This window comes from Macaca fascicularis, chromosome 7 (assembly GCF_037993035.2).
Source record: "Macaca fascicularis isolate 582-1 chromosome 7, T2T-MFA8v1.1".
Classification (NCBI taxonomy): Eukaryota; Metazoa; Chordata; class Mammalia; order Primates; family Cercopithecidae; genus Macaca; species Macaca fascicularis.
In genome coordinates this window covers 17553562-17567473 of record NC_088381.1, presented here as the reverse complement: position 1 = coordinate 17567473, position 13912 = coordinate 17553562, and the positions used below count along the sequence as shown (strand labels likewise).

General features: G+C 42.2%; 1 protein-coding gene and 1 long non-coding RNA gene across 6 annotated transcripts in view; one reads left to right on the top strand and one right to left on the bottom strand.

The window, feature by feature from the left end:
* The window catches only part of INO80 (INO80 complex ATPase subunit), a 140096-nt gene that overhangs the window by 111349 nt on the left and 14835 nt on the right, over positions 1-13912 (top strand). For all 5 annotated transcript variants that reach the window (XR_012414800.1, XM_005559231.5, XM_005559230.5 and 2 more), the window contains 2 exons: positions 798-892; positions 9851-9923. Coding sequence is in view for 4 of the 5 variants with exons in the window: in XM_005559231.5 (XP_005559288.1) it covers positions 798-892; positions 9851-9923 (168 nt within the window). In the remaining variant the exon portion in view is untranslated. The remainder of the gene's footprint in view (positions 1-797; positions 893-9850; positions 9924-13912) is intronic.
* Positions 1616-7832, bottom strand: LOC141407188 (uncharacterized). Its single transcript, XR_012414802.1, has 2 exons — positions 7664-7832; positions 1616-1949 (listed from the first exon to the last, which is right to left on the bottom strand). It is a non-coding gene; the product is annotated as an uncharacterized lncRNA (long non-coding RNA).

Below are 13912 nucleotides of genomic sequence, written 5' to 3'. Positions count from 1 at the left end.
GTACTTAGGCCTCCCCTAGCAGTGATGCATGCTCTGATGGGAGAAGGAAGCTTAGGCTGTAAATGTAAGCATTTTAATCAGTAAAGATTTGCTCTGGGGAAACACATTCATTTCAGTGAATGTTATTCACTGAAAAAAAAAGTAGGTATTGCCGGGCGCGGTGGCTCACGCCTGTAATCCCAGCACTTTGGGAGGCCGAGGCGGGCGGATCACAAGGTCAGGAGATCGAGACCACGGTGAAACCCCGTCTCTACTAAAAATACAAAAAATTAGCCAGGCGCGGTTGTGGGCGCCTGTAGTCCCAGCTACTCGGGAGGCTGAAGCAGGAGAATGGCGTGAACCCGGGAGGCGGAGCTTGCAGTGAGCCGAGATCGTGCCACTGCACTCCAGCCTGGGCAACACAGCGAGACTCCGTCTCAAAAAAAAAAAAAAAAAAAAAAAAGGTAGGTATTTTCATAGCTGTGAAAGATATCTGGTTGATGACTGAAAAACTATTTTGGTTTGTGGAATTTTTTTTTTTTTTTAAATGAAACCTATAGGAATTTACAGAAATAAGATTAGGTTCCAAACTGAAATTGAGAGTGATTATAATCTTCAGATTGCCCTGGATTTTCACACATTGGCAGTAAACTCATTTACAAGTAAACTTCCTGTACTCTTGAGGTTGCGCTCTCCCCATTCTGGATATAATGGCTTGCCTCCAATGTGGACAAGGTAGAAGACGGGTAGATGCTTATGGAAATCAGAATACAGTAATTTGCATCAGACTTACTGTGTCCTTTCATCCTGGTTGGCAGGAATACATGGTTTACAGGAAGCATACTTACATGAGGCTTGATGGCTCATCCAAGATCTCGGAGAGGCGAGACATGGTTGCTGATTTTCAGAACAGGTAATGTTCATGGGAATTACAAAAATTATCTTTTTCATTTCCCTCTAGTGCTTGAAATGGTAAGTTTTTTTTTTTTAATGCCAGGGCATCTGAGATTGTTAAGGAATCAAGATGTAATTCCTGCCATTTTAAGAAGTTACTAAATCTGCTTATCATAATTCAGATCTATGTGTCTGGGAGAGAAAAAGAGAATATACCTGATAGTTTGTATGTTTGAAGTATGCTTTCTTATGACACCAGCGCCTATTTCTTTGGATAACAAAAGAAATCGTTTCTAAGTATGAACCAAGATCCTCCTCAATAGATAATAGGTATGTAGAAAAAAAATCCACCAGCGTATATTCCTCATTGCTTACAGTAGCCGTTTCTTTTTTTTTTTTTTTTTTTGTGAGACAGTCTTTCCCTGTCACCCAGTCTGGAGTGCAGTGGCATGATCTCGGCTCACTGCAGCTTCCGCCTCCCTGTTTCAAACAATTCTTGTGCCTCAGCCTCCCAAGTAGCTGGGATTACAGACATGCACCACCACACACAACTAATTTTTGTATTTTTAGTAGGGATGGGATTTCACTATGTTGGCCAGACTGGTCTCGAAATCCTGGCCTCAAGTGATCCACCCACCTCCCCCTCCCAAAGTGCTAGGATTATAGGCATGAACCAATGTTCCTGGCTGCTAACAGTAGCAATTTCTGAGTGTTGACTTAAAGTTATTAGTGTGTTTCTGTGTTTCATTTTGTATAAGAAAAAGTACCTTTTATTTTCCTGCTTTCCTTTCAACATAGTAGCAGCACAGTGCAGTATGACAAATTGCAATACTGTACAATCTATTCAGCTGGCAGCTCTCATCCACAGTACCTCTCCCACCTACTAATGAGCCTATGAAATTTCAGTTACCGCCTGCTGAATGCTGATGGTTTACAGAGCCATAATTATCCTGAGTGCAGTTTCTCATTGTAATAGGTAGAGTCTGGTTTACTGCTCTCTCCAAGGAGAAAGCCAGGCCTCACTAGTGACGGTCTGCTGAACTTCATCTTCAGTTTTCCTCCTTAGACCTGGAGAGCTGAGGAATAAAGCAGATCTTAATATCAGTAAATCAGAACAGCTTTGACTTTGGCTTTTAATTGCATGGCCTCTTAATATTTCACTTTTGAATTCTTGTGAAGAAAATTAAGCACATAGCCATTTTATTTAGATTATAATTTTAATTTCATTCAATTCTAAAGCATGGTTTAATTCAGACATAAAATAATTTGGCATAAAACACATCTACAATTCAACATAGAATGTCCTCTGTTTAAGGGTTTTTCCTAAGTTAAAACTACACACCAGAATTCCAGGTGCCCGTTTGACCAACAATAAGGAGAAGATCTGCTTCAAACCTATTTCCATTTGTTACCCTGGCACTGCTGTGTGGATAGCCTGACCTAACTTCTCACCTAGCAGAAGCTACCAGTAGATTCTAAAACCAATTATTTGAAACATGAGTAAGCATTGTGGCTCCTTAGCCCACCACATTGTTTTGGCAAAAAGAAGAAAAAAAAATTACTGGGCAATCTTCATCTTTTCTTAATTCTAAAATCAGTGATACATATCTTATCATGTCATGTCCTTACCTACTCCAGCCTCAGAGCTGCAACTTGACAAGAATCTTAAGTGCAAGATCTATAGACTGTATGTTTCCTCAGAGTGCCTGTATTTTCTCCAGTCATGCCAGTGTATCTGTGACGTGGGTTACACTGGTATGGGGTGGCATGCTTTGTAATGAGAAAAGCCATTAAGTAATAGGTATTTCACCTGATACTGTTTGTGTTTATTTTCCACTAGTATATTTAATATTGTACATTTAAGGATCTTTTTAACAATAATGTTTTGTTTTTCTTCAGTAACAGTTGGGGCCTTTATATATTATAATGAAATGCCTATTGAGAAAAATTTGAAAAATATTTCAAGATGAAAATAAAGGCCGGGTGTGGTGGCTCACGCCTGTAATCCCAGCACTTTGGGAGGCCAAGGTGGGCTTATCATCTGAGGTCAGGAGTTCGAGACCAGCTCAGCCACCATGGTGAAACCCCATCTCTACTAAAAATACAAAAATTAGCTGGGCGTGGTGGTGGGTGCCTGTAATCCCAGCTACTCAGGGGGGTGAGGCTGAGGCAGGAGAATCACTTGAATTCGGGAGTTGGAGGTTGGAGTGAGCAGAGATCTGCCACTGCACTCCAGCCTGGGTGACAGAGTGAGACTCCATCTCAAAAAAAAAAAGAAAAAAAGAAAAGAAAAATCACCCACAATCCCACTACTGTTAACATTTTGGTATATCCTCTAGACTTTAACGTATGTATAGGGTTGTATTTATACTGTTACCATATTATAGGTGGGATTTTGTATCCTGATTTCTTCTACTTAATGTTCTATTATAACCATTTTCATGTATCATTAAAAAGTCTTTGCCGACAACCTTTATTTTATTTATTTATTTATTTATTTTTATTTATTTTTTTTTTTTGAGACGGAGTCTGGCTCTGTCACCCAGGCTGGAGTGCAGTGGCCGGATCTCAGCTCACTGCAAGCTCCGCCTCCCGGGTTCACACCATTTTCCTGCCTCAGCCTCCCGAGTAGCTGGGACTACAGGCGCCCGCCACCTCGCCCGGCTAGTTTTTTTGTATTTTTTTTTTAGTAGAGACAGGGTTTCACCGTGATAGCCAGGATGGTCTCGATCTCCTGACCTCGTGATCCGCCCATCTCGGCCTCCCAAAGTGCTGGGATTACAGGCTTGAGCCACCGCGCCCGGCCTATTTATTTTTTTTGAGACAGATTCTCACTCTGTCACCCAGGCTGGAGTGTGGTGACGCGATCTCAGCTCACTGCAACCTCCGCCTCCCAGGTTCACGCGATTCTCCTGCCTCAGCCTCCCGAGTAGCTGGGACTACAGGCACCTGCCACCACGCCTGGCTAAGTTTTTGTATTTTTAGTAGAGATGGGGTTTCACCATGTTAGCCAGGATGGTCTCAATCTCCTGATCTCGTGATCCGCCCGCCTCGGCCTCCTAAAATGCTGGGATTACAGGCATGAGCCACTGTGTCCAGCCTTGCCAACAACATTTTTAATGATCACTGTTCTGTTACACTGGGTATATATACCACTTTTCTATTGTTGAATAGAAATATCTACTAGAAATGTTGAGTGAATATTTTTGTGTATAAAGCTTTGTCACTATTTTAGATTACTGTCTTAGCATAGATTCAAACATGAGAAATTACTGAGTGAAAGGATAAGAACATTTAAGACTATGTATATTTCTTTGTAGAAAATTCTACTGATACAGACCCCAACCAGAGCTGTAGTATGTTGACTTCTAGTGATTTGGGCTTCTGAGTAGTAGAGCCGCAGTCGTTCTCCTGGCTTACCCAATTATTAGAAAACGGGGCTGTGAGACCCAGGGCTCAGTATATTTTGCTGTACCTTCGTAGTGGAAAAAAATCAGGAGGTATATAATTTATTATCTCTGAAATCTCTTACTTTACTTGGGAAGCAGAATTACTTGGGCAATCCCAGTAGTAGTGCACAATAATTTTGAAAAGTTTAGCTCTAAAATAATGGCATTTTCACCATTAAATTTTACTTGGATCTACTTAGTAAAAAATGTAATTTTTCACAGCTTTTATTAGGAAATCTTGCTTGAGCCTTCAGACTCTACAGCTGAGAATTACTTAGGTAACAGTGAATGTTATTTAGAGTCAACATTTGGGTAACCATCGTTTTAACACCCTCTATCTAATATTAGGCAAAATGGAAAAAGAGACTGAAGTCTCCTTCTGATCCTTGCATACATTACAAACTGGATGCTTAGAGTTGGGATTATGGCAAAGAAGTAATCTATTTCTCATGTGTAGAATCTGGACTGTGCATATACTGACCCCTCTAAAGGGGGGAAATGCTCAACTTACAAATTTGAGTGACTGCAATTGCCTGATACAGAGAAAAAGACAGGTGTGTTTGGACACAAGCACTCCTTGCCAAATAATTTAATTAGTATTAATGAAAGATATCCAAAGAAAAAATTGTAGTTTCAACTGGAAAGCCTTGTGGCTCAAAGGTCAGCCAGAGTAAACAACAACGCCTATAAAAAGCCATTTACATTCCCTTCATACAAGATTTATTTATGAGGGATCCTTCCAGGAAAAAGTCTGACTGAGACTAAAGACTGTTTGGCCAGGATGTCCTGACTGGGCAACATTCAGAGCATGTGACCAGTGCGTGATCCTAGAAGCCATTCACAAGGTCTTTGCTCTGTGGCGCCTTGGCCTTTGCTTCCCTTCCTCCTAACCCATGACCTTTACCAAATGGATCCTCGCCCCATTATCTGACCACTCAGTGTGACTCTTTGGAAAACATGAGGGAAAAGTGACTGTAGCATGGATTTTTTTCTTTGTGAGTGTCGTAGAGATTCACAGTTGTCTTTCATTATGGTTCCTTTTCAGTCATTCAGCAAGCCTTTAGTGCAGTCAGCTATGTGCCTAGCACTATTTGGGTATGTTGGTGCAAAGTCACCTCAGTGGGTTATTAAAGAAGAGTGAGAGCGAGACCTACACATGTCTTTGCTGTGTGGTTTTATAGGCCCCTTAACAGACCAGCCAGATGGCTGGTCTTTAAGGTCTGTTCCAAGTGACCCTGAGTTGAGATGCCTTATCAGCTTCCTAGAGAGGGCACCCAGACCACCATGTTGCCTTCTGGGATTTTGTTTTCTCCTGTTTAGTCAGAGCCCCTAAAACATTAATTCACATTATCAATACTGTTATAGCGTTATTCGTTAGAAAGGAACTTCTTAGTAGTTTGATTTAGATATTTTTGGTTTTTACAGCAGTATAGTCCATGATTAGAACTAATTTATTTGATTATAAGGCCGGGCGCGGTGGCTCAAGCCTGTAATCCCAGCACTTTGGGAGGCCGAGACGGGCGGATCACGAGGTCAGGAGATCGAGACCATCCTGGCTAACACCGTGAAACCCCGTCTCTACTAAAAATACAAAAAACTAGCCGGGCGAGGTGGCGGGCGCCTGTAGTCCCAGCTACTCCGGAGGCTGAGGCAGGAGAATGGCGTAAACCCGGGAGGCGGAGCTTGCAGTGAGCTGAGATCCGGCCACTGCACTCCAGCCCGGGCTACAGAGCAAGACTCCGTCTCAAAAAAAAAAAAAAAAAAAAAAAGAACTAATTTATTTGATTATAAGAACCCAAGGTTTCTGCAATTCTTATTTTTTCATTACAATATGATAAAATTACGTTGAATTCATCATCTACCTCATCATCACAAGGCATCTTTTCAGTACATAATTGATATCCAAAAGAAACCATTGTATTTCTAAGTTTTTCTACTAATTTATTTTTACCTACATTTCTTTCACTAGTGTTCTTCTGTATATAGCCCCTATTTGTAAGTGATTACATCTGAACTAAACTCTGACTGTACAGACTATGGAAATTACCCATCTTTTTCTTTTCTTTTCTTTCTTTTTTTTTTTTTTTTTGAGACAGGGTGTCACTCTGTCACCCAGGCTCTGGAGTGCAGTAGAACACAGTAGAGCGATTACAGCTCACTGCATCCTTGACTTCCCAGGCTCTACTGACTCTCCTACCTCAGCCTCCCAAGTAGCTGAGACTACAGGCTTGTACCACCACACCCAGCTAATTTTGTATTTTGTAGAGACAGGGTTTTGCCCTGTTGCCAAGGCTGGTCTTGAACTCCTGACCTCAAGTGATCCACTCACTTCAGCCTCTCAAAGTGTTGGGATTACAGGCGTGAGCCACCGTACCTGGCCAGAAATTACTTATCTTTTTGCTTCTAATACTTCCTTTTGTTGTACTGCTCAAATGCCTTGTCTTTTCCCACCAGTCCCCCATACCGCCACCCTGTACCCATTCCCTGACACCCCATGCTCTTATTTTGGGTCTTCTCAAGAATTATCAAAGAAAAGTCCTAGCCATTGAATGACTCCATCAACTCTCACACAGGTATCAGAGGAGCCTTTGATTCCTTGCCTCTGTACCCACCAAAGCAGGAGAGGAATGGAGCAAGAGCAGTCTTCTCAGTGCCGAAGTGGGAAGGATTGCTTATCCTTTCTAAGAGATAGAATCTCACTCTGTTGCTTAGGCTGGAGTGCACTGGTGTGATGTGTAGCTCACTGCATCCTTGAACTCCTGGGCTTAAATGATCCTCTTGCTTCAGTGTCCCAGATAGCTGGGTTTACAGGTATGTGCCACCATGCCTGGCTAATTTTTTTTTTTTAAGATTTTTGTGTAGATGCAGGGTCTTGCTGTATTGCCCAAGCTGATCTCGAACTCCTAGCCTCAAGTTATCCTCGCACCTCAGCCTTCCAGAGATTAGTACGACCCTAAAAAGCTCAATCAGTTTTTATTTGAAGCCTTATTGTGGTTAAATATTCTTCTTTGGGCCTGTGAGGTACCATGCCTCCTTCCATTTACATCATCCCATATCTGTGGGAAAATGTGCTTATAAACTGGCAGATGCCCTTCAGCCTTTTGGTTTATACTACATGATTTAATCATAAAGATGGCATTTTATGAATCAAATAAAATTATGAAATATTAACTTTTGTGATAAAATTCAAGGATAAACTAGTAGAACTTTCATCGGAGCACGAAGCATTTGGAATCACTAACTGAGAGACCGCCACCCGTGGTCTGTTATCCATGCCTCTCTAGGAAAGTTGTGTTTAATTCAATGCAAATAATGGGCAGATTTCTACAGGACATACCTACCTTAGTGATTAACCAGGATGTTTATTTCAAAATAGTTCTTTCACTGATACTTATGTTTAACATTGATATGTCATCAGTTAGTCACTTCAGCAGTATTTATAGCATCTTCATTTTATAGTCCAGGAAACAGACTGTCAGCAGTCAAGTGACTTTACCAAGGAAGAATAGCCTGAAGGGATGAGAGCATCCTGATGTCAGTATATTTGTTTCTGATGTTTTTGTTGTTGTTGTTTTGTTGTTTTTTGTTTTTGGTTTTGGTTTTGTGGGGTTTGTTTTTTGTTTTTTTTTTTCCTTACTGGAATCCCCAACATAAAAAATTCATTTTACACTGTGATTTTAGTACCTTTATTCTGCATTTGAAACTTCACAAAACATTACTTACCCTTATGACTTGTAATGCATTAGAATATTTTCTAATCTCTTTTTTCTTTCTTTAATGCTGTCTAAAGCACCAAACTGATGTCATGACCAATGACAGGTGTGACCTGCACTTTGAATAACACTAATCTAAATGAATTTCCAGTTGGATTCTCCACTACAAACATGAAAAAAAAAGGGGGGGGGATTAACAGCTTGACTTAAAAGGACCGTCCTGTTTGCTCACCAGTGTAATGCAATCTATTTTCCTTAGAGATATTCTAGAAAATAGCCTGAGGTGTCAGGAATATGAAGATGCAAGATAATCTTAAGATATATTTATGCAATCTATATGAACTGGGCTAAAACCGAGCCCTTATTTGTGTGTGTGTGTGTGTGTGTGTGTGTGTGTGTGTGTGTGTGTGTGTAGATAAATCTTAGAGTCAAAAGCCTGTTCTGGGCACAGTAGCTCATGCCTGTAATCCCAGCACTTTGGGAGGCTGAGGCACGTGGATCACCTGAGGTAGGAGACCAACCTGGTCAACATAGTGAAGTCCTGTCTCTACTAAAAATACAAAAATTAGCCAGGCATGGTGGCGGGCGCCTGTAATCCCGTAATCCCAGCTACTCGGGAGGCTGAGGCAGGAGAATTGCTTTAACCAAGGAGGTAGAGGTTGCAGTGAGCCGAGATCACGCCCCTACACTCCAGCCTGGGTGTCAGAGCTAGACTCCATCTCCAAAAAAAAAAAAAAAGAAAAAGAGCCTGTTCTTTGTGATCTGGTATGGGCTTGTTCCCAGAAGACATTCAGTAAATATTTGCTGCTCAAGTGAGTGACAGTGGTACCTACTGGTTTGTTTGTAATTCAGTGTTTCTTTGAAAGAACATAGGAAGTAGAAGGAAACTGAGAAAACCATATTTAATCATTTCTATGTAAGGGGTGTGTTGGCATTCATCCAAAAGTGCTTAGTTCCAGCCTGTCTTCATGGACTGATCCTAAATTCAAGTTAGCACATAAAAGTCATGGCCTGGGTCTTAGTTCTTTGAGTCATTTTTCAGGGACTCAACTTTCTTCATCTTAAAAATGAGTGTTTTGACGCTGGACGTGGTGGCTCGCGTCTGTAATTCCAGCAATTTGGGAGGCCGAGATGGGCGAATCACAAGGTCAAGAGTTCAAGACCAGCCTGGCCAATATGGTGAAACCCCATCTCTACTAAAAATATAAAAAATTAGGCGGGTGTGGTGGCGAGCGCCTGTAGTCCCAGCTACTCGGGAGGCTGAGGCAGGAGCTTGTACCCAGGAGACAGAGGTTGCAGTGAGCTGAGATCACACCACTGCACCCCAGCCTGGGTGACAGAGTGAGACTCCATCCAGAAAAAAAAAAAAAATGGGTGCTTTGGAATAATAACATTAGTCCCCAAACTATTACAAGTCATGATTCTTAGAGAAAACCAGGAAGTACTAATTTACTTGACCCCTCTATATGAACTAGGAATGGTTTGATTTAAAAATGTGATAGAGAGGTCTGTACATCTGTGGTAACATATTTTTCTGTTATATTTGCTACATGTTTATACTTGTGTTGCCTATCAATCATTTATTAGTGGGCAGCAAAAGTTTATCTTCAGATTGGAAGATGACCTCCATGTTTGATTGTAAGAACAGAGCAACATTGTATAATGCTTTACAGAAATATCAATCAGGCCTAGGTAACCACCAAAACTCTTTTTAGTCCTAGACTCTATGTTCTATATTCAGAGATCTCTCTCTTTTGATACATGCCATTTTTTCTTTTCAGTTTTTCCTTTAACGTATCTCTCCCTTTTGTGCAGGAATGACATCTTTGTGTTCCTGTTAAGCACACGAGCTGGAGGACTAGGTATCAATCTCACTGCTGCAGACACAGTAAGTAATGAGAGTACAATCAACTAGATATGCAGGTTTTCTACTATGAAACCTACTGTGCAGGTTTTTCTACTATGGCATTCAGTTTGTGTTACCCTTTGCTTTTGTATCACAAACTTGCAAACTTTGTATTTCTTTGCCTCTTGTATTAAAAGACTCTAGTTGCTCTTTGACTGGAACTAGAGTATTTTAGCTTTCCTTACGGACTTTACTATTCATTTTCTTTGAATAAGTTTGTTTTTGTTTTTGTTTTTGAGACAGGGCCTCACTCTGTCACCCAGGCTGGCATGCAGTGGCATGATCATGGGTCACTGTAGCTTCTTCGACCTCCCCAGTCTCAGGTGATCCACCCACCTCACCCTCCCAAGTAGCTGGGACTACAGGCATGCGCCACCACACCCAGCTAATTTTTGTATTTTTTGTAGAGATGGGGTTTCGCCATGTTGCCCAGGCTGGTCTTGAACTCCGAAGCTCAAGCGATCCACCTGCCTCCACCTCCCGAAGTGCTGGGATTACAGGCGTGAGCCACTGTGCCTCACCTGAATAAGTTTCTTACACATTCATTCGACAGCTATTTCACGAATGCCTACTATGTGTCTGATACTGTTCGAGACACTTAGGGTACATCAGAGAAAACAGACTGGAAGAAAATCAGTCAGTCCATCCAGATTTGTTTTAGGAGCTATAATTGAACACATCAGAAAGGATTGTTTTGTTACTCTTTTTTTTTTTTTTTTTTTGAGACGGAGTCTCGCTGTGTCTCCCAGGCTGGAGTGCAGTGGCATGATCTCGGCTCACTGCAAGCTCCGCCTCCCGGGTTCACGCCATTCTCCCGCCTCAGCCTCCCAAGTAGCTGAGACTACAGGCGCCCGCCACCACGCCCGGCTAGTTTTTTGTATTTTTAGTAGAGACGGGGTTTCACCATGTTAGCCAGGATAGTCTCGATCTCCTGACCTCGTGATCCACCCGCCTCGGCCTCCCAAAGTGCTGGGATTACAGGCTTGAGCCACCGCGCCCGGCCTGTTTTGTTACTCTTATGCATTATTCCATTAATGGAAAAACCCATTTTTTGTATCCTGAACTTTAAAAGGTGGTTGGAGAGCAATGAAAAGGGTAATTTCAAAAATAAGATTGAAAAGACATTCCAACAAAGTATCCACTCTTTCCTACCCAGTCTCCTTGCAGGAATGCTTCAGTGTTTAAAAGGGGGAAGAAAAGAGGATTCCTGGCTGGGTTTGGTGGCTCACGCCTGTAATCCCAGCACTTTGGGAGGCCAAGGAGGGTGAATCACGAGGTCAGAAGATCAAGACCATCCTGGGCCAACATGATGAAACTGTGTCACTACTAAAAATACAAATAAATAAATAAATAAGCTGGCGTGGTGACACGTGCCTGTAGTCCCAGCCACTCAGGAGGTGAGGCTGGGGAGTCCCTTGAACCCGGGAGGCAGAGGCTGCAGTGAGCCAAGATCACACCACAACACTCCAGCCTGGGTGACAGAGCGAGACTCTGTCTCAAAAAAAGAAAACAGAAAAGAGGATTCTTTTTGAATCTCAAAATTATTCCTAAGATTCAAATATATTTAATAAAAATTTTAGTAACTTTGAGATTTTAAAATACATAAATAGGAAATTGTTTTATAAAAGGCATGACTCTAAAAATGGCACATAATATAACTATCATGGTGCCTCTCTGAAATAGAGAACGTCAGAATCCCCACAACTATGAGGAGAAAGCAAACTCATGAGGGTAATGGAGAAATGAGGTACAGGAGTGTAGAGGCTTGAATAGATTCATAGTAGCAGGGGGAATCTCTCTCTCTCTCTCTCTCTCTCTCTCTCTCTCTCTCTCTCTCTCTCTCTCTGTCTCTCTCTCTCTCTGTCTCTCTCTCTCTCTCTCTCTCTCTCTCTCTCTCTCTCTCTCTGTCTCTCTCTCTCTCTCTCTCTCTCTCCATCTAAACTTTCAGTCAGTTAACCAGGTACGGCAAGACATCAGCGCCCGAGGGCCACTGGAGGCATTGCTGGGTAGAAATCATCTCAGCATCTGTCATCCTATGAGAGGGCTGTCAGTGTAGTGTGTGGTGTTCTGTGGGTTCTCTGATGTGGTGGCTCACTTGAGCCATATCACATAGTTTCTACCGTATCAGATAGTAGAAACTTGCCTTTCTCCTTGTTATCTCTTGGTTCTCTGCCCTCTGTATCTTTTAAGAATTTCAGGCCGGGCGCGGTGGCTCACGCCTGTAATCCTAGCACTTTGGGAGGCGGAGGTGGGTGGATCACGAGGTCAGGAGATCGAGACCACAGTGAAACCCCGTCTCTACTAAAAATACAAAAAATTGGCTGGGCGCGGTGGCTCAAGCCTGTAATCCCAGCACTTTGGGAGGCCGAGATGGGCAGATCACGAGGTCAGGAGATCGAGACTATCCTGGCTAACATGGTGAAACATCGTCTCTACTAAAAAATACAAAAAAAAAAAAGAATTTCAACATAGTCATACTCTCAATGTGAGTACAAGATTCATCACTTTGTCCAAGCTGGTCTTTTGGACTCCACTCTCAGTTCCCAGCGTCATACCTGGTGATCCAAATCCATTCTTTGCTATGCTGGTACTCTGTTAATTTCTCTATATCCTTTATTAATCATGCCACTCCTTTGATTAAAACTCTTCAGGAATTCTCCATCAATTATAAAATAAAGTATAAGGCTCTTCATTTGTGTCCTTTATCTACCTTTACAGCCTAATTATCAGACCACTTTCCCTTCCAAATTTTATATTCCAGAAATAATGATTGGCTTGTAGTTTCCTGAACACACCATGCCATATCACACTGTTGGTAAAGTGTTCCCTCAGCCTAAGTCATCCTCCCATGAGTCTCCTCTTCCACCTGGTGAACTTCTGTTTGTTCTTTAAAACCCCATTCAGGTGTCAATATTCCTTCCCCAGCCCCTCCCTTTATTCAAGTTAATCAAAATGCATTGTAAGTAATTATTTTACATACTAGACTTTGGCCTCAACAATGGAAGGAAGTCAAAAGTCTGCATTTCTAGGCTGAGCACAGTGGCTCACACTCGTAATCCCAGCACTTTGGGAGGCCAAGGTGGGCAAATGGCTTGTAAGACCAGCCTGGCCTACATGGTGAAACCCCATCTCTACTAAATATACAAAAATTAGCTGATGTGCTGGCGCATGGTTGTGGTCCCAGCTACTCAGGAGGTTGAGGCAGGAGAATCACTTGAACCCAGGAGGCAGAGGTTGCAGTGAGTCAAGATCGCACCACTGCACTCCATCCTGGGCAATAGAGTGAGACTCCGTCTCAAAAAAAAAAAAAAACTCTGTATTTCTAGTACCTGGAACAGTTTCATTTGTTCATTCATTCATTCATTCATTCATTCATTCATTAGACTAATGTTTAATGAGCATCCACCAAGGGCCCAGCATTGTTTTAGGCACTAGGAATTCAGCATGCAACAAAACAAACTTCCATTTCTATCTTCTTAGTTACTGTAAATTACATTTCTAGTGGCAGGAGAGGAGACAAAGCATAAAGAAATGGAAAAAAAAACTAATAATATGGGGCCAGGTGCAGTGGCTCACACCTGTAATCCCAGCACTTTGGGAGGCGGAAGCAGGCAGATCACAGGGTCAGGAGTTCAACACCAGCCTGGCCAGTATGGTGAAACCCTCTCTCTAATAAAAATACAAAAAAATTAGCTTGGCATGGTGGTGGGCGCCTGCAGTCCCAGCTACTCGGGAGGCTCAGGCAGGAGAATTGCTTGAACCCAGGAGGCAGAGGTTGCAGTGAGCCAAGATCACGCCACTGTACTCCAGCCTGGGTGACAGAGCAAGACTCCATCTCAAAAACAAACAAAAAACTGATAATATGAATGCTATGAAGAAAAATTCATCAGGTAAGGAGTGATAGCATGAGAATGATCAGGGGTTGCTGTTTTATATGGATTGGTAAGGCATCTCTGATAAGGTGACATTTG